The 26920-nt window shown below is 42.8% G+C and overlaps 2 protein-coding genes and 1 pseudogene across 3 annotated transcripts in view; 2 read left to right on the forward strand and 1 right to left on the reverse strand.

Annotated features, from left to right (window-relative positions):
• Positions 1-22887, reverse strand: part of LOC147027879 (FERM domain-containing protein 5-like) — a 72763-nt gene extending 49876 nt beyond the window's left edge. The window contains exons 1-3 of the mRNA XM_085877602.1: positions 22860-22887; positions 22101-22464; positions 2655-2759 (exon numbers count right to left, since the gene is read on the reverse strand). Of these exons, the coding sequence (XP_085733728.1) occupies positions 2655-2759; positions 22101-22464; positions 22860-22870 (480 nt within the window). The 5' untranslated portion in view covers positions 22871-22887. The remainder of the gene's footprint in view (positions 1-2654; positions 2760-22100; positions 22465-22859) is intronic.
• On the forward strand, positions 6387-6527 carry LOC147027880 (signal recognition particle RNA; annotated as a pseudogene).
• A 482-nt stretch (positions 22888-23369) lies between the features above and the next one.
• Positions 23370-26920, forward strand: part of LOC147027881 (protein FAM219A-like) — a 29304-nt gene continuing 25753 nt past the window's right edge. Inside the window, exon 1 of one of the 2 annotated variants that reach the window (XM_085877629.1) lies at positions 23370-23666. In XM_085877629.1, coding sequence (XP_085733755.1) covers positions 23610-23666 — 57 coding nt within the window. In that variant the 5' untranslated portion in view covers positions 23370-23609. The remainder of the gene's footprint in view (positions 23667-26920) is intronic. The other variant, XM_085877630.1, reaches the window with a different exon arrangement.

The raw sequence follows: 26920 nt of genomic DNA on the forward strand, positions 1-26920 counted from the left end.
AATCGCATGATACCTGGTGTTATGCGGCCATTGCTTTTCGATAGATACAAATTCATAGCCAGAGCATTCATAGCCCTTTTAAAGGCCCGGTCACACCTTGACGTTTTAGCCAACGTATGCCGATTTTGAATTTTTTTTCTAAAACGCTGGCACACGTTGAATACGTTATGGGTAAGTTTTGATAACATTGAGAGCACGCCGAAAAACACTGCCATACGTCGTTGTACGCTGGCTTTAAACGTTGTACTTTTTGGTTGTCCTCAAATTTTTTCATGCTTGAAATTTCACGACGTATGCCGGCGTATGACTCACACGTTCCACTACGCTGGCCACAAGTTGTATGCACGGTCTGCAATCGTTGACAGACGTCAACACATGCTACTTGTAAGTTAATCATAAGTTGAGACACGCCGAGGTAATGTTTAGCGTACCCGAAACTTATTTCTAACCTATGATTAACCTGTTGTTGGCACGTTACGCGATCGTTGCCACACATCGACAGACGTTACTTTTAAGTTACTCATAGGCTGAAAGACGTCGGTTTAATGGATCGTCCTTGCGTCAGCGTCCACGGCCACGGCCAGGACACTTATTTGCAGCATTCTTCAAACTTTTCTTCGGCATGACGAGGATGTTCACACTTCGATGTCTAGCTTGGCTATGATTCCAATTGTCCATCGGCAGCGTCTATTTAAAATAGTCGAGTTTGAATGTTTTAACACGTTCAGAAGAAACGCTTCAAATTTCAAAACCCCAGCGTCAAAAAACAAAGGCGAGTGACAGCAATTTAAATCGTTCATTGTAAACAATGAAAATAGCTGAGTGGTACCGTTTAAAAGTCGTTGAGTGTAAAAAAAAATAGAATTGTTGAGCGCAAGCGCCTACTTTCAATAGTGGGGTTTGAGCGATTTAGCATGTTCAATAGAAACGATTAAAATTTCCAAGCGCCAGCATCAAAAAACAAAGGCGAGTGACAGCAATTAAATTTAAATCGTTCATTGTAAACAATGAAAATAGCTGAGTGGTACCGTTTAAAAGTCATTGAGTGTAAAAAAAATCCAATTGTTGAGCGCAAGCGTCTACTTTCAATAGTGGAGATGCAGCCATTTAAATCGTTGAGTGGCAGCCTATGAATAGCAAATCCTACGTCACCGGCAAAGATAAACTGCCGCACGATATGGATAAGTTAGGCTATCGTTGGGCATAGTTTGTGAACGCCGGCTTCACGATAATTTTTCGTTGGTATATCGTATCTATAAGTAATCAAAGCGCTCTATGCACATTATTAGTTCATTGTGCATTTGTCCAACCCGTTATGAATAGACCTAAATCGTAAAAACAAGCTATAGCTCATTGTTGAAAAAGCCCCATAAAAATTAGCCGCGAAGAACTTCGAACAATGGTGAAAAGATGTCTCCTACCCGTGGACACGCGGACGTAAGGACGATCCATCATAACCCACACCCTCCCCCTCACACTCACCTACTACTGCCAACATGAACAAACTACTACTAATACTAATACTAATACTAATACTGCTGACATGGACATCGACTCAAAAAGGACTCGAAAACACTGTTGGGTTCCCCTTTTATGAGCAGCATTTTTATATACCAATTCCCAAAACCGCTGGGAACACGTCTTTATATGGCAGTTGTAAGCTAGAAACACGTTCATTTATTTTTTTTGTCGACCGGAAGACGTCATTGGAATACGTCGACATACGTCGATGCGTGTTGGGACTACGTAAAGAATTGGTTCAAAGCACGTCAAACATAAGTTAGAAATAGGTTTCGCGTAAAAAAGACATTACCGCAACGCGTTTCGACTTATGAGTAGCTTATAAGTAGCCTTTGTGGATGTGTGTAAGCGTCCGCATATCGTGTGTACAACTTATCCCCATCGCATGCGGAACGTGTGTCATACGCCATGTACGTCGTAAAATTTAGAACATGTTTAAAATTTCTTGACATACTCTACTTACTACGACGTATGCGTGCTTTAGCGTTCTACTCACGTATACCAAACTTACTCATACCGTATTTGACGTGCCCCAACGTTTTAGACACATTTTTCTTAGCTCGGCATACGCTGGCAAGATCGCCAAGGTGTGACCGCGATGTTGTCACTTCCATTTCTACGGCAGTTATGATTCGAATCGTTGTGCGTCAGCCTTTTAATAGGCTACGTCACGACATCGTCGGCGATGCGTGCAACGCGCTATGCCTAAGTTAGACTATCGTAGGGCATAGGTTGTGTAGGCCGACAACAGGTTCAGCATTCATTGGTATAAGTTATCTATAACACAACGAAACGTTCTGTGTCCGTTACCAATGCGTTATACATAAAACCAAGTCGCTATGAATACGTCCGAATCTTTAAAAAAAAAACATCAAATGTTCAACGTAAGCCAGCGTTTTACATACATTTTAATACGTTGCCATCGCTGGCTAAAACGTCAAGGTGTGACCGGGCCTTAAGGAAAGAAACTATTAACCATTTTAAGAAGGTTACGGAACCTTAGATGTGCACAAGCATTGAAGACAACAATAGAATAAAACAGATGAGCTCTTTTGGATTGTAATTTCAGCTTCAATAACTTTCACTTACAGCTTTTATTTCTTAAAAATAATGAACAATTATAAGAAAATCACCTTATCCCCATCCGTATGTCGATAACGCAATCCAAAGCAGTCTTTCTCCAGCAAGTCCAGATGCTTGTTCACCTGCTCCAGCAAGACCTCGCCTCGAGCTTCACGCTAAAGAGGAGTGGGAGAAGAGAAGAAAATAAAAAAATATCAAAGATTTAAAGATTCAAAAAAGGAGGAGGAGACAGAGACCAAAGTTATTTCTATCTCAGTCATCAAAGGTGGCTGGAGGTTGTGTTTTCACCCCTGTTTGTTCGTCTGTGAGCAGAATATCTCAAAAAGTTATGGATGGGTTCGGACGAAACTTGGTGGATGAGTTGGGTAGGTGACAAGAACAAGCTGATTATATTTTGGTTCAGGTCCGGATGCAGATCCGGCCCATCAGTGTGATACAAAACGTAAACTGTTCATCCTGGCAGAGGTATAAGCTCTTCCGAATGCCGTTCTAGTATTAATGCTATCGGCCCGGTTGCATAAAATTTCCTCATCCTTAAAGAAAGATTCCCCTTTAGGTACACTGAATTTGTGATTCCTGAGCAAAGGATTTCCTTGAGGTCTGGTGCATAAACAACTGTTAGGAAATCGTCAAGTAAGAATTCCCTTAAGGTTGAGGAAATCCTTTGGAGCCGTTGCTGTGCTAGGCAACCAATGAGATTAGAAATAGGAAGAGGTGTCTGAAAGCAAGGTGGTGGTGAAGTGATCGACAAACTGACTTCAGGAAGAGACAGAAGCACTAGTGGAGGCTTTTCTCAAGCACATAGAGTCAATACGTTGTTGAGTTGTTAGATATGTGTTGTTGAAGTACTTTTATGTTGAATGGATGACAAAACTATAACTATAATTAGTGTATAATTGTATAGAATCCCTCAATTTGGATAAGACCTGGGTACACAGGGTAAACCGGGACTCCCATCCCCCTCCCCCCCCCAACCCGAGTAAAATGAGGCCTCGAAACGTTTCTGTACGACATGGGATTGACGAGTTATGGACCTAGTAACAAGCCTCGTTCAATCTATCTATTACATATGCAATTGACTGTTTTTTCCTCGGGTCACCGTCGGTATCAACTGAATTTGTATCTAAATAACCTGGACACAAAGTAATAAGAGTTTGCACCATCGAAAAGTACCACTACACTAGCAGCATAGAATAACAACTCATTCAGCTGCACCCGCAGTACCTGCACCAGAACACACCTTTACATTGGACCAGATATCGCGTGCTAAATACCGTGGGATTGTCAGTTTGATTGAGTATATATATAATTTTATTATTTTTTTTAAACATATTGTTGTGGATCAAAGATCCTCAGTATAAATTCTAGTTATCCTTTCGTACATATTTTAAATTAAGGTAATGTCATCATAAAAGTCAAGCAGGACAAGCAGGACGGGTTGGTCTCTGAAACCACATTTGTGATGTCTTGCGTGACGATAATCATCCTCTCCATGACCAATTTACATGAAGAGCGCCATTTGGAAATTCAAAGGTTGGTGTTTAAGGATGGTAGGGGAGTTTGGGGGGGGGGGTGGTTGGGGTGCTCCATTGAGTTTAAGGAATATTCTAACATGCAACGATCCTAAAATTAAGGATGTCCTTCAGGAGAAACCTGAGGAAATATTGAAGTTAAACCTCAAATCTTTCCTTAACAATGCTTTATGCAACCAGACCATAGGCTTTAACACTACTCGGTTCAACAAAAGCCTTGACGCGTCTCCAATGTTCACTCTTTCCAGTCTCCTTTATGTTTGTATGAGTTTAATAAATAAAAAGCTTCAATAATGTATACCCCAAGCCAGTAGAACAACCCTCCTATTGATTGTAATGCGCTTTAGGGAAATAAGGAGTCTTATGAGGGAATTGTCTAATTAAAGAAAAACCATCAAAGAAAAAGCTGCTTTATTGACATTTCCATGAACCAGAAATGCTTCGAATGCTCGGAGACAAACATTTGCCTTTTTCCTTCAGTTCTGCAGTTACCTTGCATGGAGGCATTTCTCCACAAGTTAACTAATACCAATATGGCTCACAGCACCCAATCTGAGCTGTGCAGCTGCTTCACGCCGGCTCTGATCTGTATAAAGGGAAAGGCTGACGACATGCTCGTAAATATTTATGATTTCGTTAAAAAAAAGAGAAAAGCAACAACAGCAAACTTTTTTGTCTCACACAAAAGTAAAACTCAGGACCAATGTCTCAACGACCGAGTAACTTTCGTCGTGGTACGGAAATGCGTCACATGGTTCCCAGTCCTTATAGCGTTCGTCCTGGGAAAGTCACTTTAAAGTGTCACCAATAGTTGACTATTTCATCATCACCTCAGCTGTAGTGAGTGAGTGTATCAAGTCGAGATTTTAAAATGTTAAGTAATGGAAAGGGCAGGGTGGGGGAAGGCAGATGGTGGGAGTGGGAAAGCCACTTGGTGGTTAAAATGTCGGACCTGAGCCTTGCCTTTGTGCTAGGCTAAAAATGTTGGTTGCTGCTACTTTTTTTGAGAGTCATGACCCATCTCAACTACAATAATTTATTTACTGTCATCATAGTAGGGATAAATATGATAATACTCATAGCAACCAGCCAGCTTGTCTCCCAGCAACAAGGAAATTGCATTCACCTGCCAGCCAATGGACGTTAAAATTACAGCCAAGGTGGTTACGCAGCAATGGAGAAAATCCATTGATTGACAGTGTGACAAATTTTATCAAACACAAAACTGATTTGGAAATAAATTTAATAAATAGCCCTATGGGGGACTGACAATCATTTCCCCAACAGGTGGGGTGAAAATGAGGAATTAGGAGGAAGGGGCCACAGGCCCTCTTCCTGGAGTGGGATGGTCATGGGGAGCACAAGCTGTTAGTTGTGGACGGATTCTGATGAAACTTTATGGACAGGTTGGGTTTGTGATGAGGACAAATATCTGGATCAGGATTCGGATCCGATAATTAAATTAGCCTGCGCTCGCGAAGTGAAAAGTGGGGTTAAGTGATTGGCCCAATAAGTGCGTATGTGTGTCTGCATTTTGTTATTCCCTTTTCTCTGGAACCACTCGTCGGATTGAAATGACATTTTCACTATAGATACGACTATTCGTGTAGAACGTTTTAATTATAATGAGGTCATAGGTCACGTGGTGTGGCAGCCATGTTAGAAAAAAAAGGAGAAACATTAGACCTCTGCATCTCCGAAGCTGCTCCATGGAAAAAATTGAATCTTGGCACCTGTCAAGTACTCCCTATGGGGAATAAGTGTGATTATTTTATGAAGTCATAGGTGACTTCATCATGACATCATAATATATATCACATAGAACACTACATCCAATCAGTATGAAAAATTTTGAGGGTCAGCTGGGGATAAATTGGTCAACAGAAAAAAAAAAATTTTGACATCATCGGTCACATAGTTTAAGCCATATTTCGCCATAGTCATATTTAATATTTTTTATTAGGTATAAATTATGAAAATAATAATATAAACATGGAGAAAAGCCATATTGAATTTTTTTTTCAACTTTCAAAAATCTCCGAAATGGCGAAACACATCGAGGAGAAACTTTACAGGTATGATCACCTATCCATGAGGAATAAAAAGTTCCCCAACTATGATGTCACAGGTCACATGATTTGGCAGCCTAATTGCCTATATATATATATATATATATATATATATATATATATATATATATATATATATATATATATATATATATATATTGTATACACATGTATGTATATAACCGGGCGTAGTGGCGTGCGCCTGTAATCCGGCTACTCGGAGGCTTGGGTTGGAGGATCGCTTGAGGACGGGAGCCCTGCACTGGGCCGCGCTATGAGAGGGTGTAGGGCAGCCCGGAATCATGGTGAAACCCAATCCTTATCCCTGTGTCATAAGAGGCGACCAGGGTTGCGTCAGGAAGGGCATCCGGCGTAAAACCTGTGCCAAGTCAGTATGCGAATCATAATGGATGATCCGCTGTGGCGACCCCTAACGGGAGCAGCCGAAAGACGAACAACATGTATGTATATATGTATATATATATATATATATATATATATATATATATATATATATATATATATATATTGTTACGGCTGTGGAAATTTGCATTACACCATAAAGGGCCCTCAGGTGAGATATCTCGATAGGTACATGTGTAGTTAGCCCAAACCCGTTGTATAGAGGGAATTTATGTGATCCATTCGGGCTGTGATCCTCCAGTTAGTCGTTTTTCTTTCTCTATCTTTTATTTCAAACAAACAAAAACCGCCAACGATGCTGGTGGGCTTTTCCCGCCATTCTTCCCCGCGCTTGGTGTGAGGGAAGGGGGGAAGGGCGGCTCGCCGCCGATTGGTGGATGGACAGCATGAGGCGGTCGGGGTGAGTGAACGCCCCTTTTCGAGAACCCTCTCGAAGGAGGGTGGAGCCGAAAACGGGGCGGAGCGAAGGGCGGAGCCCCGCGCTATAAAAGACGGACACGGGCGGGGCGCGTTCTCTCTCTCTCTCTCTTCCTCGACTCGGAGTTGAGGTCGGGGGAGGAGGACTCGACGGTCACACCAAGGGAAGTCCTTTCTTTTCCTTTGGGTTTGTGCAAATGACTGTGGGTGGCGCCTGTCCTTGAAGTAGTATTGTTTTAAGTGTTGCCGTGTGTATGCGTACTCTTTTTTAACTCTTCCTTTGCTTTTTATGTGCATTTTTCTTTTGCTGTGGATACGTGCTTGTCTGTGTGCGTGTGAATAAACGTGCTTGTGTGAACTTGTTCCCAGTTTCGCTGCGTCCTTTCCTTTGTTTGACTCTCCATCTTGCATCAAGTAAGGGGTTCGTAGTGGGTTCAACACCCCGGTAATTAATCGGAACCGTCAAGGCCGACGATAACACCGCTCGGTTATCACTGTAGCACGGAACGGACCGCTTAAGCAGTTCGTGTCCGGATTGGGCCTGTGGCGTGGTACGATCGCCCGGTCGACCATTCACGCAGGTACTTAGGTAGATCGAATTTGGCGAGCAACCCTATCCTGCGCGGGTGGGCAATTGGCACGGTCGTGGTGAGGTTAAACCCCCACCCGTGACTAGGTCCCGGCGTTGTTCCGAGAGGGTCATGACTGAATTGTCCATTCCGGTTGGCGAGGCGGCCGCCATTCGAGTCAAGCGGCCGATCGCACGCCGGCGGGCGCGAATTCGCAACAATATATATAATTTATATACATATATATACATATATATATATATATATATATATATATATATATATATATATATATATATAACCTATATTGGATTTACCCTAAAACCTTTGAAAGTCTTCTTTTCTAGAATAGCTGGACAGATCGAGGGGAAACTTCACACACATATTCCCCAAGCCTTAGGGATACCAGTGTTCATGAATAATTGATAGGTTACATGGTTTGGCAGCCATATTGGATTGAAGGAAAATATTTTAATAAATTATCTCTTGAACTGCCACATCAATTGATGTGAAACTTCAGAATTATGATCTAGAAGTGATAGGGGAATATATGTTTTAACTTTCAATCTGATCGGACACATAGTCTAGCAGTCAGAATTATTTAATATTTTGAATCTGCGGTCTTTTTTATTCTTTGGGGTTTTGAATAAGGCTCACTTAGTTGCACCTGGATGGGTTTCAGGGTAGAGGAGTATCAGTTGAAACCTGAGTCCTATACAGGTTCTTCCTGATGACTTCATCTTTGCTTTTTGCTTGTTCGGGTTCCTTACGATGACTCCAATGCAGTACTTATTATATTTGATCTTTGCTTTGATTTGAATTTTTTTTTAACCTTCATTCCAAATTTGCCACCAGAGAAGTTAGCTCGCACCAAGTCCTTCTCAAGATTGCGCGGGGAAAGTATTATATTGAAAGGAATTCTGGTTCGCCCGGCGTGCGATCGGCCACGTAACTCAAATCGCGACGCGTCGCCCACCGGAACGGACAATTCAGTCGTGACCCTCTTCGAACTACCGCCAAGGAGCTAGCCATGGGTGGGGGTTTTACCTCACCACAACCCAGTCCGCATTCTATCCACGCGAAATAGGGTGAATCGCCGAATGTCGATATACCTAAGTACCCACGCGGGTAGCGTACCGAGGAGTTGTACCACGCCGCAGGTCGACTCCGGACACGAACCGCTTTAGCGGCTCATTCCATGCTGCAGGGATAACCGAGCGGAGTTATCGCCGACCTCGACAGTTCAGATTATTTATTGGGTGCCTTCACCCACTACCAATCCCTTACGTGATGCAAGATGGAACTTTCAAACAAAGGAAAGGACGCAACGAAACGGGAAACAGTTCGACAAGCAAGTTTTATTCCACACACACAAGGCAAGCACGTATTCACAGCCATACAGTAAGAATACACATATAACAGTCAAAACAATAAAAGCAACGCAGAGCTACTACCGAATAAAGCAATGTGCAAGCACTTATTCAGGTTTACTTAAAAGACTGGCGCCACACACACATTTACACAAAAAGCAAATACAAGCCACCCTCATAAGCAAGGGGGCAGACAGGTCCGTGGACCAAATGTATGTGGGACCTGGGTGAGCGGCCAGGTCCACGAGACCAAAGGGGTCTTACCCGCGCCCTCGTGGCGCGATGGCGGGCTAGCCGCAATGTCAGCGTAACGTGCCTGACTCCGTGCCCCTGGCGTGGTCGGTGTGCTCCTTTCAGCACGCGTTGTGCAGGCACATGTTGGTCGGTCGACACCACGGTTGTGGTGGTGAACGGACGGGGTTACCGGCGCTATCTCAGCATGGATGGGGGAAATTGTTGATGCTCCGGGTGGAGAGAGAGAATGGCGGACGCTCTATCCCGCTAGCGGGCCTTGGGACCACACCGACTCCGGCGAACTATCGCCCCCTGAGCCCTCTTCTGCGTCCCCGCTTCACTCTGTGACTCATCCCTCGACCCAGCAATGACAACCTCAACGATGACCTTCGTCTTCACTCGACCAGCCCCCGCAACGACAACCTCAACGATGACCTCCGTCTTCACTCGACCAGCCCAGCCCAACACAGCACACACGAGTTGCCTTGTGCTCGCGTCTTTATAGACCGTAGGAGGAGCGTGTATGTCGATTCGCGGATCAAAACGCGCTTGGAGGCGGGGCCACGCCACCCGACGTTCAGCCATTGGTCGGGCAAAAAGGGGGCGTGAGCCTCTCCTGATCCGATTTCCCTCCTAAAAGGAGTCCACATGCATCGCGCTTGGGGGCGGGGCCACACCGCCCGATGCTCGCCCATTGGACGGAGAAAAGGGGGCGTGAGCCTCCCCTGATCCGATTTCCTCTCCCGTAAAGGCATCCATTTGTACTCGCGGCTCGATGCGTTCGGCAAGAATCACCGAACAGGCCCTGGACAGCACGACGTTCGGTGTTGGCAGGTGGTGTGGTTGATGGTTGTGGAAGGAGAAAGGCGAAGGTGGTGGGGGGTTTGCTGTGGTGGTTTGGTTGTTGGCTAGCGTCGTTTGAGAATGGCAGTGAAGCGATGTTTGCGGGGTGGAGATGTGGAGGTAAAGAGGCGAAGGTGGCGGTGTTTGAGTTGTTGGGGGATTATTGGTCCAAAATAACGATAGAGAAAGAAAAATGGCTAACTCAAAGCATCGCAGCCCGGATGAATCACACATATTCCCTCTAAACAACGGGTGTGGACAAACTACACATGAACTTATCGATATATCTAACCTGAGGACCTTTCTGGTATATTGAAAATTTCCACAGCCGTAACAATACGAATACCATCTCATTTTGTAAGTGATTCTTCACCATTTAGAGATGGGGCTAAAAACGATGTACTGTATAGCACGATATCACAAAAATATATGGACAGATTAGGCCAAAAGTTTGTGGACAGGTTGGGTGTGTAACACGGTTGAATTGATTTGATTTTGGTGAAGATCTGGATATAAGATATGTATGCCTCTGCTGACGAAGTTGCTGGAGGAATTATGTTTTCAGGTTGTCTGTACATCCATCCGTCTGTACATCCGTCCATGCTAATTTTATTTGTTTTCTCTGAAACCACTTATCCGATAAACACAAAATTTTCACGATAGGTGTGACTGCTCCTGTGGAGTATTTTAATAATTATGACATCATACGTCACATGGTGTGGTGATAGCCATGTTGGAAAAAAGGAAAAACTTTGGACCTCTGCATTTCTGAAACCACTCCATGGTAAAAACCTCAAACTTGGCACATGTCAAGTACTCTCCATGGGAAACAAGTGTCATTTTTCTTGGTGACGTCATTATGATGTCATAATTGCACAAGTTGAATGTTTTATCCGATCATTATGAAAATTTTTGAGGGTCATCTAAATTGTATGGGGGGGGGGGGGATTCATGACATCACCAGTCATGTGGTTCGGCAGTCTCTTTTTTTTACATAAAAACCTTCAAAAATCTCCAAAACGCTAAACAGATCAATGTGAAACTTTACAGGTATGATCGCCTATCCATGATGAACAAAAATTTCTCCACCTATAATGGCATACGTCACATGGTTTGGTAGCTATGATTTTTTGAAGAATAAAACTTTTTAAATCTTCTTCTGCAGAACAGCTTGACAGATCAAGGAAAACTTCACCCACATGTTCTCCAAACCTAGGGGATACCAGAATGTTTTAAATAATTAATAGGTCACAAAGTCTCGCAGCCATATTGGGTTGAACGAAAATCTTTAAAAACTTCTTTCTGTTGAACCGCTTCATCATTTGACATGAAACATCACAATTATGATCGTCATGATGGGGAATATGTGTTTTAAATTTCAACCTAATCGGTTGTATAGTCTGGCAGCCAGAATTATTTAATATTTTGAATCTGGGCTCAGGGATTTAAATCAAACTTGGTACAATTATGTATTATGATGTAATAATGTGGGCAGAGGCATATCTGGCAATGTCGCAATGTCGAAGAGTGACCTTCTAATTACTTTTATTTTAAGTTCTTGTTCACCATGAGAGATGGAGCCAAAAACAATATATGGCATGATGTTTCAAAAAGTTGTGAATGGTTTACGACAAAACTTGGTGGATGAGTTAGATACGTGAGAAGAACAAGCCAATTAGATTTTGGTTAAGGTCCGAATGCAGATCCGGCATATCAGTGGATATAAAACATAAATTGTTCAGCCTGGAAAAGATGTGTGCTCTACCAAATGCCATTCTAGTTGTTGTTATTTTCAAAAACAAGTAATAAAATCTCCTTGAGCCCCCTTGAAATGGAATAGAGCGACGCATCGGTTTGCAGTTTGTTGACTGTTTATTCTGAGAAATCCATTCAGAGATCAGGCATTCTGCCCAAGCTGACCCACAGATCCCTCTTTCTCAAGCTGCCTGATTTGTTTCATTACTAACAATCACTTGCAATCCTTAGTTATCAACCCATCTTCAACTGCTACAAAAAGCACTTATAATCATCTTTTCAAACATTGTAAAAGTGGGAATATTTTTATGTTTCAGAGTTCTAACCAATGATGGAAGGCAATGCTACGAATATAAACAAAGCATGTATAACCGGAGACGAGCTCAGTACTTGGTAATAAGTCACAGCAGTCTGAAGGGTAAAGAGTGACGGTCAGCAAAATGAAATGCGAAAGTGTCGCTTGATGATGCTGAGTCGAAAGGTCAGAGGGAACAGGTTGAAGCAGTGGGAGATACAAGATGACACGGAAAATGCTTAGTGTACATGGGGGCAGTTGCACCCTGAGAAAGGGCATCGACAATCAAACGCAAGTGGACACAGCAAGCCCAGCGTGTCTGAGAGCCAAGGGGAAGGCTGCAGGACAGTGGCACTCATATATCCAAGTAGCCACAGTGTGTGGAAGCAACAAATACAATCAAACTGCAGGTTGGGAGCAAGTCAATACTGTGCCCAGGATCATGTGGACATGATCAAGACCAAGCAAAGCACGATAGAGCACCTGTGGTATCACGAACAAGCATATGTCTCGGCATGGGTAAGCAAAAGTGGCTGTGCCCGCAAGAGGATTATAAAAATAGTGCAGATCGTGTCATGATGTGCTGGGCTCTCTGCATTTTTTTTTGATCCCTCTACATTTTCCACATCACTTCAGGCAGAGCCGTGGGCCCACCTGGCCCTCTCGATGTCTGTGCTAACCAGCAGGGATCGTAAACACAGTAAAGAGTTCTTTCATTCATTTACATCCCACCAATTCCCCTGAACCCCCATGCAAGTAAATTGTATATCAAAATCCATGAAAGAGTGCCCTGTTTATGTCTCGATTACAGAAATAACATACAAAATTAAATATAATGCATTTCTCAGACATCTCAGATGCTGAACCCGCATTTATTGACTTTAAAACAACACAGAAAGATTTGAAGGCTATCCAACATCTGATCGACGACTATTGCAGTTTCATCAAAGAGGGGAAAGTTTTTTTTTAATATAAAAGTTTTTTTTAATATATTTTTTAATATAGGATGCATATTTTTTCGTGATAAGCAAATTATTCATAAAAATTAAATATTTTTCAAAATTACACATGAAATTTATCATTTTATCAGCTTAATAAAAATCAATGTTATTTGAAATAATTCTGCAAATCATGAGCTAAGCAATACAGGGATAATTTTAACATCAGAAGATAATGATGTAATGCGGTCTTTATATAATGTCCCTGGGTATTTTATGCACAAATGGTAAACAGTAAACTAAAAGCTGCAATACAAATATTACCATGGACGATTTTCATAAACTAAAGCAAGTCTTGGATTACACCACAAAAAAATCTCTGAAAGAAAGAAAAGGTATTTGAAAAATGTTTTTTGAAGCATTTCTTTAAGAATATATCATAGATACTATCAGTTGTGTTCCCTTAAATTGAGCTTATAGTTGTATGAATTAGAAGAATTCCCTCCCAATTTTGAACTATAAAAGTTCAAAATTCATAAAGATATTCCAAAATCTGTTGAGGTACCTAATAGTTGGTAGGTAGGTCATAATGTGGGAAAATAGATTGAACAAAGGTAATGACGATGGAAGTGGACACTAACTGAGAGTGGAAGCAAAGGGAAGCTGATGTTTTTGGCATTCGCCCTTGGTCACAGCAAAAAGGGGGATGGGATAGGAGAGAAGGTTGCTATTGGGTGGAATTAATTAGAGGTACGCATGTCAGAGCAATATCAGAGATCTTGTGATGTCATTTTTTGTTCATATGCAGCACAAGCAGCGGGGTAGCATCATTGGCTGAGAGCGCAGTTGTGCCGCTGATGCAATATCCCCTGTAGGTTAGAGCAGTCATTTTGAATTTGTTGAGGGTGCTGGTGATAGCTCACCTACTCCTTGCAAAGGACACCATGGGATGTTTAACCTCCATCCTCCACCAACGAATGCTGGCAGACGGGACGCCAGTTTAACATCTACCCGAGTGACAGCACACACACACTGATGAATCACTCTGCCTGTGAAACACTGGGATGACAGTTTATACCTCAGGGTCAGGATTCAAACCCAAACTAGATGGCTTAGAGGTAAGTGTGTGCACCCCAAAGCCATCCTGTCAGCCCTATGTGATGTGATGTGATGTTATTTTGAATCTCGACTCATTTTGATGATATCAGAGCTTTGCTTGATGGAAGGGAGGATCAACATTCAGGATTCAGATTTGACTAGGACTGGAACTGTGTGGGGAGGGGGTGGGGATAACAAGGAAACAATAAAGAAGCAAAAAAAAAAAAGTGGTGAGACAAAAAAAAAAAAAGAGACCAAAAGAAATGGAATACGAAAACGAGGAGGGATAAAATAGATCGAGTAAGTTATGGGAATAAAAACAAAAACATTAAAAAAATTTAAGTTGTAAAACATATAATTAAGTAAAAACAAACATGAGGTCTTTGTGAATGAAAACTGCTCATGAATCCCAACGGGGGCTAATGTTCTGAGTTTTGAAGAGAAGGTTTTGTTACTTTCAATTTTGACTGTCCATGGTGCTGAAATGCAGAAAAATCCTGGAGACTGCCATGTGACTAAACAACTGCCCTGAAAAATTGAAGTGTCGAGCAACCGTGGCTTGGAAAGCTCTGTGCTGGTGATTCGTACATAAAGTGTTCACAGAAGTGATCACCCATCTTCACCTGGTTTCATTGATGTTGATCTACTTCTTGCAAAATGTGGAAGTGATACCATTCATGGAGGCATCATGAGATTTTAACACTACTTTGGTGTCATGAGATTGAGGTTACTGTCTTCTCTGATCAACCCTTTTGTAAGGTGTAGTAATCAACGATATATTCATCATAGTAGCTCTAAAGTCATCAAAATGAGTCATATCAAACCCACGCGCACCATAATTGGCGATGTAGTTAGAACTCACTCCCACCCTATAAATGAACCTTCTCCTCTCTCCTGTCTCCCTCCTTCACTCCGATGAAAGGTTAATGTCTGAAACATCAGCTTCTCACCTCCAAAAATAATAGCTCACCATCAATGCCGCCAACAGAACATCCCCTTATCCTAGAAGATATGAAGAACATCAAGTACCGAGAGAGTTTGGTGAAAAGACAAAGAAATGCCAGAATTAGATAAAATGAGTGATGAAGAATAATTGCTCTTGCCAACTAGAAAAGATGAATTCCGTTCCAGATTATATTGTTACCGCTCTTCTCAATAATTAATCTTTTACAAATGCCAAAAGAACAGCAAAACTTCAAACCGAAATCTATCAGACTATTTCAAGCAACCAGTGAATATGAAAAATAAGGATGGCAAAATATGATGTTGGGGATCTGGCTTAAGGGGTAAAATGGGGAATAGAATGAAATCGTTATTTCATAGTGCATGTTGGAATGAGTGTTGTAATTGCTGTAATTGAAGGGATAGTGTTGAGCACGTGTTCAGAAGCTCTTGTCCTCCCCTGCCTGAGTGTTTGAGTCTAAGCCCCCTCCCCCTCCCCCCCTTTACATTTACAACATTCTCTGATGTCAATCGTTATGTAAATTTCTATTCTGAGCAGCTTTCAGCATTCTGTGGCCCACAACGAGGCATAACTGTGCAAAAGGTCACGGTGTGCTGGGGACGTACCCATGGATCTCTGGCATGCTCAAGGGAAACGGACCATGCATGATGTGAAATTTCCCTGGCTTGCCGCGCCAATCAGCACCGGCCATCGGTCCTCACCGGATAGGCCGCATCAGCTAATGGGCATGCACCAGGGACGGTCCGAGACGTCCCATGGGACTTAATAAAACCTCGCACACCACGTTCGTTTTTGGTTTATTGTTGAGGACTCTTCTCTCTCCTGGTTTACCTCTGTCACCAAGGGTTAAAGGAGGTTATGTTTTCACCCGTCTGTCTGTTTCTTTGTTTGTGTGCAAGATATCTCAAAAAGTTGCAGACGGATTCGAACAAAACTTAGTGGACACGTTGCATGTGTAATAAGGAAGAATTGATTCCATTTTGGTGAAGATCCGAATCCAGATCCGATAATGTTTTCAGTGATTCTTCACCATTGAGAGATAGGGCTAAAACAATATATAGCACGATGTTTCAAAAAGTTGTGGATGGATTTGCACTGAACTTGGTGGACAGGTTGGGTGTGGCAAGGACAAATTGATTCAATTTTGGTGAAGACCCGAATCCAGATCCGGATACGAGAACTTTAAAATTTTTTAAGTGATCTAGAAATGAGGCCAAAACGAGTTTATTTTCTCTCTCAGTTTCGTTTCTTCTCTTCTCTCTCTGTCTCGTCAACCATGAGCACATGCGATAAGTTATCCATTTAAGCCGTCGAGATCCCGAGGGCAAGATGATCTATTTATTTAGAGTTAATTTGTTACAGTTCTGATTGTAGCTTCCCCATTATGCTCTTCTTCTTCTCCTTCTCCTCCCCCCCCCCCCAACTTTCCTTGTCATTAACCCTTCCTTGTAAACGAGAACTTGTGTGTGTGTGTGTGTGTGTGTGTGTGTGTGTGTGTGTGTGTGTGTGTGTGTGTGTGTGTGTGTGTGTGTGTGGTCATCGGCAATGGGCTCCATAGTGCATAGCAAATTGGGAAATGAATCTGTTACATGGGAAATTTTGGGGTTTGCGCGAAAGCGATGATGGCCTCGCTCAGCCAATCTTGTCAGGCAGATTTACCATCGTCCCACGTTTTTAAATGCCAATTTACGCCAAATTAATCTGGCGGATGTGGAGATCTTTTCATCCCATCCCCATGGGTGGCAAGACTGACTGTCATGGAAGACACGTGACCCAAACAATACAATGATTTATTTAAAAAATAAAAATAAAAATAAAAAATCGCCTGATTACATGGTATGTGTAAGACGCAAAACAAGTCAGAGTGGGAAAAGAAAAACATAATAATTAATTTAAGAAAGAAACAGGATAGATTATGGATTGATCAAAAAAAAACTAACTTGTTATCTTTATTTCAAGTAACCCAAACATATTAATCAATATCCTGTTATTTTGACAAGCAAAAGTACTGGTATAACATACAGCAGATAGGGATGGAGTAAGAGATGAGGAAGGATATACAGTAGCTATAGAAAGACCACACCCCCCTTTCAAAATTTTCACCTTTTGATGCCTTATATCCTGGAATTAAATTGCATTAAATCAGACTTTTTCCACTTTTATTTACACATCCTAACCCACAACTTCCAAATGAAAAACAAATTTCAGAAGATTCATTAAAGATGCAAAACTAGAACATCTTGGTTGGATACGTGTCCACCCCCCTGAGCTAATACTTGGTGGAAGCACCTTTGACAGCATTTACAGCTGTGAGTCTGTTAGGATAGGTGTCTACCAACTTTGCACACCTTCATTGGGCAATATTTGCCCATTCTTCTGGACAAAACTGTTCAAGCTCAGTCAAGTTGCGTGGGGAGTGTTGATGGACAGCAATCTTTAAGTCATGCTACAGATTTTCGATTGGATTTAGGTCGGGGCTCTGACTGGGCTACTCAAGGACATTTATCTTTTTGTTCCTTGGCCACTCCAGTGTAGCTTTGGCTGTGTGCTTCGGGTCATTGTCATGCTGGAAGGTGAACTTCCGTCCCAATTTCAGCTTTCTTGCAGAGGGCAGCAGGTTTTCCTCTTGGATTTTTTCTGTATTTTGCTCCATCCATTTTCCCTTCTATCCTGATAAGTGTCCCAGTCAATGCTGATGAGAAACATCCACATAACATGATGCTGCCACCAACATGCTTCACAGTAGAGATGGTGTTCTTTGGGGGATGTGCTGTGTTGGGGTTGCGCCAAATGCAACATTTTGCATTTAGGAGAAAAAGTGCCATCTTGGTTTCATCAGATCACAAAAAGTTTTGCTACATGGCTTCAAAATCTTTGGAGTATTTTTTTGCATTCCTCAAATGGGACTGATGGCTTCCTTCTTGCCACCCTATCATGTAGGCCAGAGTTGTGGAGTGCATGGGATATTGTTGTCACATGCAAACAGTGACCAGTCTTGGCCATAAAGGCCTGTAGCTTTTTCAAAGTTGCCATTGGCCTCTTGATGGCCTCTCTGATCAGTCTCCTCCTTGCATGGTCAATCAGTTTGAAGGGACGGCCTGATCTAGGCAGGGTCTTGGTGGTACCATGCACATTCCACTTCTTAATGATTGTCTTGACTGTGCTCCAAGGGATAGTCAAGGCCTTTGAAATATTTTTATACCCATCCCCTGATCTGTGCCTTTCCACAACTTTATCCTGAAGGTCTTTTAAAAGCTCCTTGGTTGTCATGGTTGAGCCTTTGCTGTGAAATGCACTACTCAGCAAAGAAAACCCACAGGAACAGCCGATTTTATTCTGAAATAATCAGAATCACTACAGTTCAACACAGGTGGAGGCCAATTAACCTGATGTGTGATTTTGAAGGTGATTGGATAAATGTCCACTCCCCATTAGAAAAGCAATTGTAAATTGGCTCAGGTGTAGCCAACCAAGATATTCTAGTTTTGTATTTTTAATTAATTTTCTGAAATTTCTTGAATTTGTTCTTCACTTGGAAGTTGTGGGCTATGATGTGTAAATAAAGGTGGAAAAAGTCTGATTTAATGCAATTTAATTCCAGGATATAAGGCATCAAAAGGTGAAAATTTTGAAAGGGGGTGTACACTTTCCATCAGCAATGTATCTTTATGAAAAAAGGAATGTCAACCATTTTATAGTGTTCTTGGTGCTGATTAATAAACAGTTTTTGATGATAAACAATTTTAAAACTTCAGATACTCGTGATTATTTTTTCATAAAATTGTTTCGTATATCTCATTATTCAAACTATACCCTGCACTACTTTTTTGATCCAAGATATCCCAAATGCTTCTCGTTACCCATCCACTTCCAGTTTAAAAACTTATATCCTGTTTCTGCTGCCACTACATTTCCAGGGAGACCATACCATGCATCAACTACTCTTACGTCGAAAGATCCTACCTTTACTTCCGTCCTAACTCTCCTCTTCTTTATTCGAAGGCTTTGTCCCCCAGTCGACTGAAATATACAGAACTATCTCCCGAAAGATGTCGATACCACTGCCTGATCTGATTCACACGGACATCACAGGACCTTTAGGTTTGGAGCCAGAAGTCTGTGAAGTGCTGGATAATTTCACTAACCCAACGACCACGTCTTGGTAACATGTTGCGAATGTGTTTAAGGATGCTGGAAAAAAAAGACACTTTTGAGGCTGCTGAATAACTAAAACACCATTTTGGGTTTATGCAACTGAAAATAAACCTGAAATTTATGGGCATGTGTTGGGGAGTGAGAGATTAGTAGGAGGGTTTCTCATCGTTAAAGCCAGACAAAAGGGGCAAGAAAAGGTTGCAAAATCCATATAAAATCTCCCACACAATCTTCCAAAAATAAAACATGTCACTGCTGTGAAATTGCATTTTAGCAATTGTGCTCTTGAATTTTGAACATTTTATGTCGATACATAGTTTCATTCCGGTGAAAGAAGCCTCGTTTCAATGAAACCACTTCTGGTGAAACTCCCAAAGTCCAGACTCACTGATCATCTCCACTCATTTGTTCCTCTTTTCTCTGCCTGTGGAACCAACTTCCTCAGTCTGATCAATCTCATTTTTCTCTCCAGGGCCTCAAGATGGCTGTTCACTTCATCAGGTCATCTGCCATTCATAACCAATGATCATTTCTACCCTCTATAACCTTATCCAAGTCCACCCCTTCCTTTTGCAGGTTATTGTGCCCCCCCCCCTTCCCCTTTCTTCTTCTACTGCTGTTTAATCCTGGGTTTCCCTTCCTCTTCTTCTGTGTTTGAGCTTGTACCAAGCTCTTTCACCCAATGTCCTCCTCCCTCCTCCTGCCCTTGCTCCCATTCTTCCTCTGTGTCGCTCTATCTTGTTGCTGTGTATTCCCAACTTTCCACTGTTCTGTGTTCCAGCTTATCCATGAGCTTCAACTTTGTATACAAAAAGACTCCTCATGGAGGAGTTTGTACATAATATCATTCCTGGATATCAGTGTACATTAAACATAAATCACAAGTCGACAATAGTAGACAATAGACAAGCGTATGGGATTTGAACCTGGGTAGAACCTGGGTAGAACCAGGGTCCAACTCAATCACTGGCTGCATAAGCCAGTGATTCGGTAGCCAACACGAACAGGCGAACAACACTTCCACAAAATTCCTGCATAAATTTAGGAAGGGGTAGTGGCCCTCTTAACAAACACAAACATGCACATCCAATGAACTGTAAATTTTCCACGAAGATTATGGTTGCTAAGCCCACAAAGGGGAAAGCAAAAATTCCAAAACCAAAGCCACTCGGTAATCATATCATGCATGGTAGTGTGTAGTCCTCAGTCTAAGAATCTCCTGCAAGCAATGAAATTTCCATTACAAACCACACCTGCAAGCTTATAACAAGTTGACACACACACACTGAACATTCAAACATCGAGGCATCATCATCTCAATTATTAATGTCTACTTTCCATTCTCTTGGTCTCGTCAGTCGATAACTCAGAAAAAGAGCTCAAGATGATACTCAGCATCTTTCTTGTCACCAATTGCGGCGATTTTGTGATGTGTGAGTACATTGTATGTATTATAGATTATACGTACACATTGAAAGGACACGATACATAAAGCATGCCTGCATTTGATTTGTGTGAAACAGATGATGTGCATTTCCTGATAAAATGGTATACTGAACTGTATTGTATTGAATTATAAAATCAGCTCAAACAGGAGAACCTTCGACCTAGCTAAGCCACTAATAATAATAATAATAATAATAATAATAATAATAATAACGAGAGGGCTACATTCGCTTGCAGCGAATACGTATTTGGCAACGTCATGAACTTTGACGCCTACGATCTCAGAATATATAGGTCACACAACTTTGGTCAAATAAGATTTTGTGTAGGCCCTCTTGTGCCCTATCAGAAAATGTCAGCGGCTAACCTGTATCTTTCCGTGGGGCAAAGATATGGGGAAAAATGTTTTTGTTGAACTTTGACCCCTACCGATCTCAGAAGATATAGGTCACACAACTTTGGACTAGTGAGGTTTTTTGTAGGCCCTGTTGTGACCTATCAGAAAATGTCAGCGGCTTACCTGTATCTTTCCGTGGGGCGAAGATATGGGGGAAAATGTGTTTTTGACGTTTTGTGTGACCTTGACCTTAACCTTGAGAATTTCAAGGTCAAAAGTTGACATAACACTGCACTTCCTTGAAAGCAGCCCATTTCAAAGACATAATTGTTAGTGCTCCTCGACAAAAGCCCTAGGAGGAGTTTTAGGGCAATGGATGTGTGATGAAAATAAAGAATAATGAAGAATTCCAGTAATAATAGTGTATTTGGCATGGAATTGCCAAATACAATAATAATAATATAAACCTATGGACAGGTGTGATGGCTCATGGTGTCCAGTTCAGACCAAATTAGCATACAGAAGCTCAAATAGAAGAAACCTCCACAAAAAACAACGTGGCCGTTTCGTGTGCATCCTGGTGTTGCTGGTTGCATCATTGCTGGGAGCACGACCGTGCACTGATGCAGTGCCCCTGTTATAAATAAACTGGTATTCATTTTTGCAGGATGACTTGGATGACTCGGAACTTGGAAGGATGACAGGCTCGGTCAACCCGCCTGGTCTGGTGTTATTGTAACGGATCGAAGGGGGGGGGGCTCCGACTCAAGACCCCAAGATCTTCAGGCAGTCACCTTAACCGGCTTAAACGTTAAACCAACACCTGGCTTATAAAACCCCAAAACAATAACCTTACATTATTAATTATAATAGTACTTAAAAGGGTTTCGTCTCGTCGTGATGAGTAACCCGAACAGGGAAGGACGGACAACGGACCCACGTGTGTGTGTGTGTGTGTGTGTGTGTGTGTGTGTGTGTGTGTGTGTGTGTGTGTGTGTGTGTGTGTGTGTGTGTGTGTGTGTGTCCTCAAAACTGCCGCACGTGCACCTACCTGAGTGCTGCAGGTGAGCTCCGTGCCATCGAGTAGTCTCACGAGGCACTGCACGTCTGGGGTCGGAACCCGGACCCCTAAGCGAAGACGCAACATCGCGGCTAAGCGGGGCACTCGGGCCGAGGGATCGGAACAGAGACGAGACTCGGAGGGGGATGGAGCAGGTGCCCAGGCAGCAGCAGCAGCAGCAGCAGCAGCAGGAGGAGGAGGTGCAGCTTGAGCTCGAGCCTGAGCAGTCTTTGCATGCTTCACCCGTGAAGGCTCCAAATCCAAGTGTTTTGCCGAAGCATCATCCATCGCTTCAGGAGCACGATTCCTAAACCGCAGGATTGGAGCGAATGAGTCGCGGAGCGAGAAGGCGTGGCTAAGGGCGGGGAAAGAAGGGATTCGATTGAGAAAGGAGAAAAGAGGGGCGGGGCTAAGAGGGACAGGGAGAGCTCTCGCCTCATGAATAATTAATTTAGGGCTTCAGGAGCCAATGTCGTTTTTATCATCATCGAACATATGCTGCTTTATACGAATAACATAATGTAGAATTACCTCACAAACTGTCAAAAAGTTTCCATTTCATTAACGTGAGAAAAATCAACTCAATACAGCCAACACTTGCTAACAGCTACATTATTTTCGTTCAATTAAATTGTGCTTAATATATCGGATCATCGCTTCATTTGTTCGCAGTTTATCGAAATGCGCTTGGGAATTGTGCGATTTAAGTGCTCCGATGCCCACTGGGGGGCGCCAAACGAAAACAATTACCCGAATTGCATTTCCTCAGGATGGTCGCTCGAGCCCAATATGAAGAAGAAGAAGCAGAAGAAAAAGAATATGAATATAAATTTTGAAGAAGAAGAAGAAGAAAAAAAATATTTATTTCCGTTAATTTATTTAATTACGATGTTACCACAGCGGTCTGTTTTAATCGAAAACCATTTTAATTGATTCTTGTGAGTTTTCTTCAGCCTTAATATCGTCAAATCGCTGGTATATTCACCTGCAGTTGCCTCCTTAGTCTGCCCATGTATTTTACACAACGAGAGCCTGGAGGATTACATATCTGCTTCGTGTTAAAAAAAAAAAAAGCTTCGTGATTAACACGGGAATTCTGAGCTTTTCTCACAATAGTTAAGACAAAAAAATGCAGTTACTGCGAAGAAAACACGAAAGTATTTCAACGATTTTCTGAGGGAAAACGCTTTGAGGTGTGTCGCATTGCATCACGAGACAGTGTGGTTCCTCCTGCTCGTGCATGTCAATTACCGGAGTGCGGAACGAAAATTGTAAAATATTTCAACGGATATTAAACTAATAATAACACATCGCTTGTGGTAATAATTGCCACGATATTCCAAAGCGAATGGTTATTTTTTTGTGAAATAACGAGGGACGGTGCAACGTTACATTTGACACGATTCGTTTTGCTGCTGGGGAAGTGAATCTGATTGTTTCTTCAGGGCTGGTGGGCGCTTTCTGCCGGTCGAGTCAGGACGGGCTGTTGTTACCGGAAACATGGAGGGCAGTGACCGGTACGAAGCTTCACCAACGCCGCCACACGCTTCAGAATCGGTGAGGCTCGTCGGCCTTGTTTATGATTCCATAAATAAATGGACTCTTCTTGTCCGCGACTGGTTGAGTCTGTCTATTTCCTCCGTCTCTCACGTTTGCTTGAATCAAATATAAATAAGCTGTACATTGTGGTTCGAATTCGGAAGATCCCTTTTCAATACATGAAGTCACCACGGGTTTGTGTGAAGACCATCTGAGTGGTGAAAACGTTAATTATAAACAAACTTTGTTTTAACAATCCGTGATGGCAGCACAACCAAATGGACTATATGTATTAGTATCTGGTAGTATTGTTGTGGGGGGTGGTGGTGGCGATAAACGACCACGAGGTGGAGCCGTAGAGCCGTCTCCCACCGAACACCCGGAATTTAGGTCGTGACTCTCGGACAACTCCGAAAGGTCACGGGCCACTTAAAGGACCGTGATCGCCAATTCTCTGACGGCGTGGGGTAGGGTCAATAGCCAAATTTCGATATACCTAAGTACCCGCATCGTCAAATTACCGGGGAAGTCGCACCCTCTACGGACTCTGTCGACCCGGGTCGCTCTAGCGACCTCAGTCTGGTGTAACCGTGCGGAATTACCAGAGTCCGTCAGACCCAATGACAACTTACCGGCCCAAACGGCCTCACTATTTCTCAATACACACCGTGCTGGGTCAATGGTAGAAACAACAGGCAACGAACTGGAACATTTAACAATCGGGGGTTTGTTTATAAGGGAGGGGGACACAGAGAGCAGAATTCTCCGACCCATACCTCCGTCGCCGCACCAAGGACCAGGAACGACGCAACGGACGCCAGCCAGCACGAGAACGGACTAGACGAGATGAGCACCCGCGGGTAGACGAGAACGCCAGCAGGCGAACGAGGCTGCTTCTCCTTCCAGCTAAGGCAAGCTGAATGAGAGCAACACGCTTATTAATAATTCCACTGGTGGTGCTCCGGGCAAGCTTCATGTAACGATTAATCTGCACCTGCTTCTTCTCTCCCTTGACGACGGCTCGCCACCTTCTCTTATCCTTCCCCTTCCCCACGGGTCAAGGGAACCGCTCTGAGGAACTCGCCTCCGGATTGGACGAGGGGTTGTCGGGCGACTAGTGGCCGTCCCTCATTGGTCGGGCCGAACACTCCATCTGGTTAAGGCGGAGCCAGCCCTGAGGTGATGAGCAAAGAGGATTTGTTGGCGTTGTGCGGCTTCAAGATGTTAAAAAAAAAAAAACTATAAAGAAACTTCGCAGCGCACACATGTAATTCACATTAAACAGAAGGAAGGGACCCTGACTATAAACACATACTTATCGAAATAACTGAACTGCGGGGGCTGCTGTCTGTTTGTGTGCAAATGGCTTCCAGATTCGTAACAGCATGTCCTCTGGCATTATGCGGTGCTTGAACCCATAAAGGCATCGAATCAATGATGTTCTTTGTTGCAACCAGATCTTGCCAAATGTGGAGAAGATTTTGTTGCAGCTCTTGAGTATTACTTGGCAGAGGTTCTGATCCATGTTCTCAGACACAATCGATGGCTTTCATGTCAAGACATTGTGGTACCCAGGACAGAAGCCGCAACGCATTCCGTCCCTTCCATGTAGAGGTGGCTAGTTCTGAACCTATGGCATGTGGCATCATCTCTCTGCAAGGATCGTGTTCCACACTGCAAATTGCTTTGCTAGTATACAATGAATACAATGAACCATCTTATCACTGGATCAGGTTGTCGTACAGACAAGCATTGATTTGATGCCTTCACAGGTTAAGTACTGTGTGGTGCCAAAGGATCTGCTACTAGATGCTAATATATGTAATCCATTTGATTGTGTTGGTATTACAGATGTTTGAAAGCCTGGTGTTTGCTTGAGATCTTAGGGTCTTGAGTTGGAGCCCCTGTTGAAATAACATAGGTGGGTTGACAGCCTGTCATCCTTCAGAGGTTGGCAAAATGAGTACCAGCTTATTGGTAACGGGCACTGCATCAGCGGCACAGCCACACTTCCAGAAATGATGCAACCACAGGTTGCATATGAAACAACAGCAACAGATGTTTAATATGCATTTGTCAGACCATCACATTTGACGATCTTACGAGAGCACCAGATTGTACTTGTGAAGCTTGTGAGGATAGTGAAGGGAGTGTGATTATCATAAAGATAAATTATTACTTGGTTCTAATTATTACTTGGTTCTAAAAAACGATAATTTTGTGTAGTCTGAGTGTATGTGTCATTGTGATTGAGTGTAATTTTGTATGTTCATTTAGGACATACCTGATGGCATTGGCAACATTGCAGATAACAAATGTGGCCAACTGTACTGTATTATTGGATACTAGTGAGATACCCATGCTATGCACTGGAGGGGGGCCAAAGTGTACTGATAAATTAAACAAACATAAGCATTAAAAAAAAAAACAACTGGGGTCTTTTCAGACCCCAACTCAAAACCATTCAATTTCATTGAATTTGCTAAAGTTTCAGATCAATGACCAAACAAATGTTGATTGGACAAGTCTGGAGATGGCGATGGTTCATGAGCAATGTACACTGTTCGACTTTTTAATTTTTTTACCTTCGAGGGGACGCCCTGGGCAAACTGGCGGGAATCGGGAAAAACATAAATGATGAAAGTTGTAGTACTCGAAGAGCACTACTTGCATACCAACTTTCATTCAAAACAGTTGAAAACCCGAGGAGCTCGATGCCCAATTTATTGATTTTTTTTTTTTTTTTTTGACATTTTCTAAGTTTGTGATCTTGTGACCTTGACCTTGGAATGAAAAATCGAGCTCGGTGGGGCTATGCAGGTGCCATTGGGCTAACCAAATACCAAAACCCCTGCCAGATTCGACAAACCCCCTCGGAGAAGATGTAACTTGAAACTGGCTACCCCTAAAAACACGTGTTTTGGGCATGGCTCCGCCCATAATGAGCGCAGCACGCCCATTCTCCGGAAAACACAACGAGATCATGATACAAACCTTCCACCCTAATTTTATCAAGATCGGATCAAAACCCACGGAGCTATGCTCGAGACAGACAGACAGACAGACAGACAGACAGACAGACAGACAGACAGACAGACAGACAGACAGACAGACAGACAGACAGACAGACAGACAGACAGACAGACAGACAGACAGACAGACAGACAGACAGACAGACAGACAGACAGACAGACAGACAGACAGACAGACAGACAGACAGACAGACAGACAGACAGACAGACAGACAGACAGACAGACAGACAGACATAACG

This window comes from Eptatretus burgeri, chromosome 4 (genome assembly GCF_056783735.1).
Source record: "Eptatretus burgeri isolate ZD-2024b chromosome 4, Ebu_testis_v1, whole genome shotgun sequence".
In the NCBI taxonomy this organism is placed as follows: Eukaryota; Metazoa; Chordata; class Myxini; order Myxiniformes; family Myxinidae; genus Eptatretus; species Eptatretus burgeri.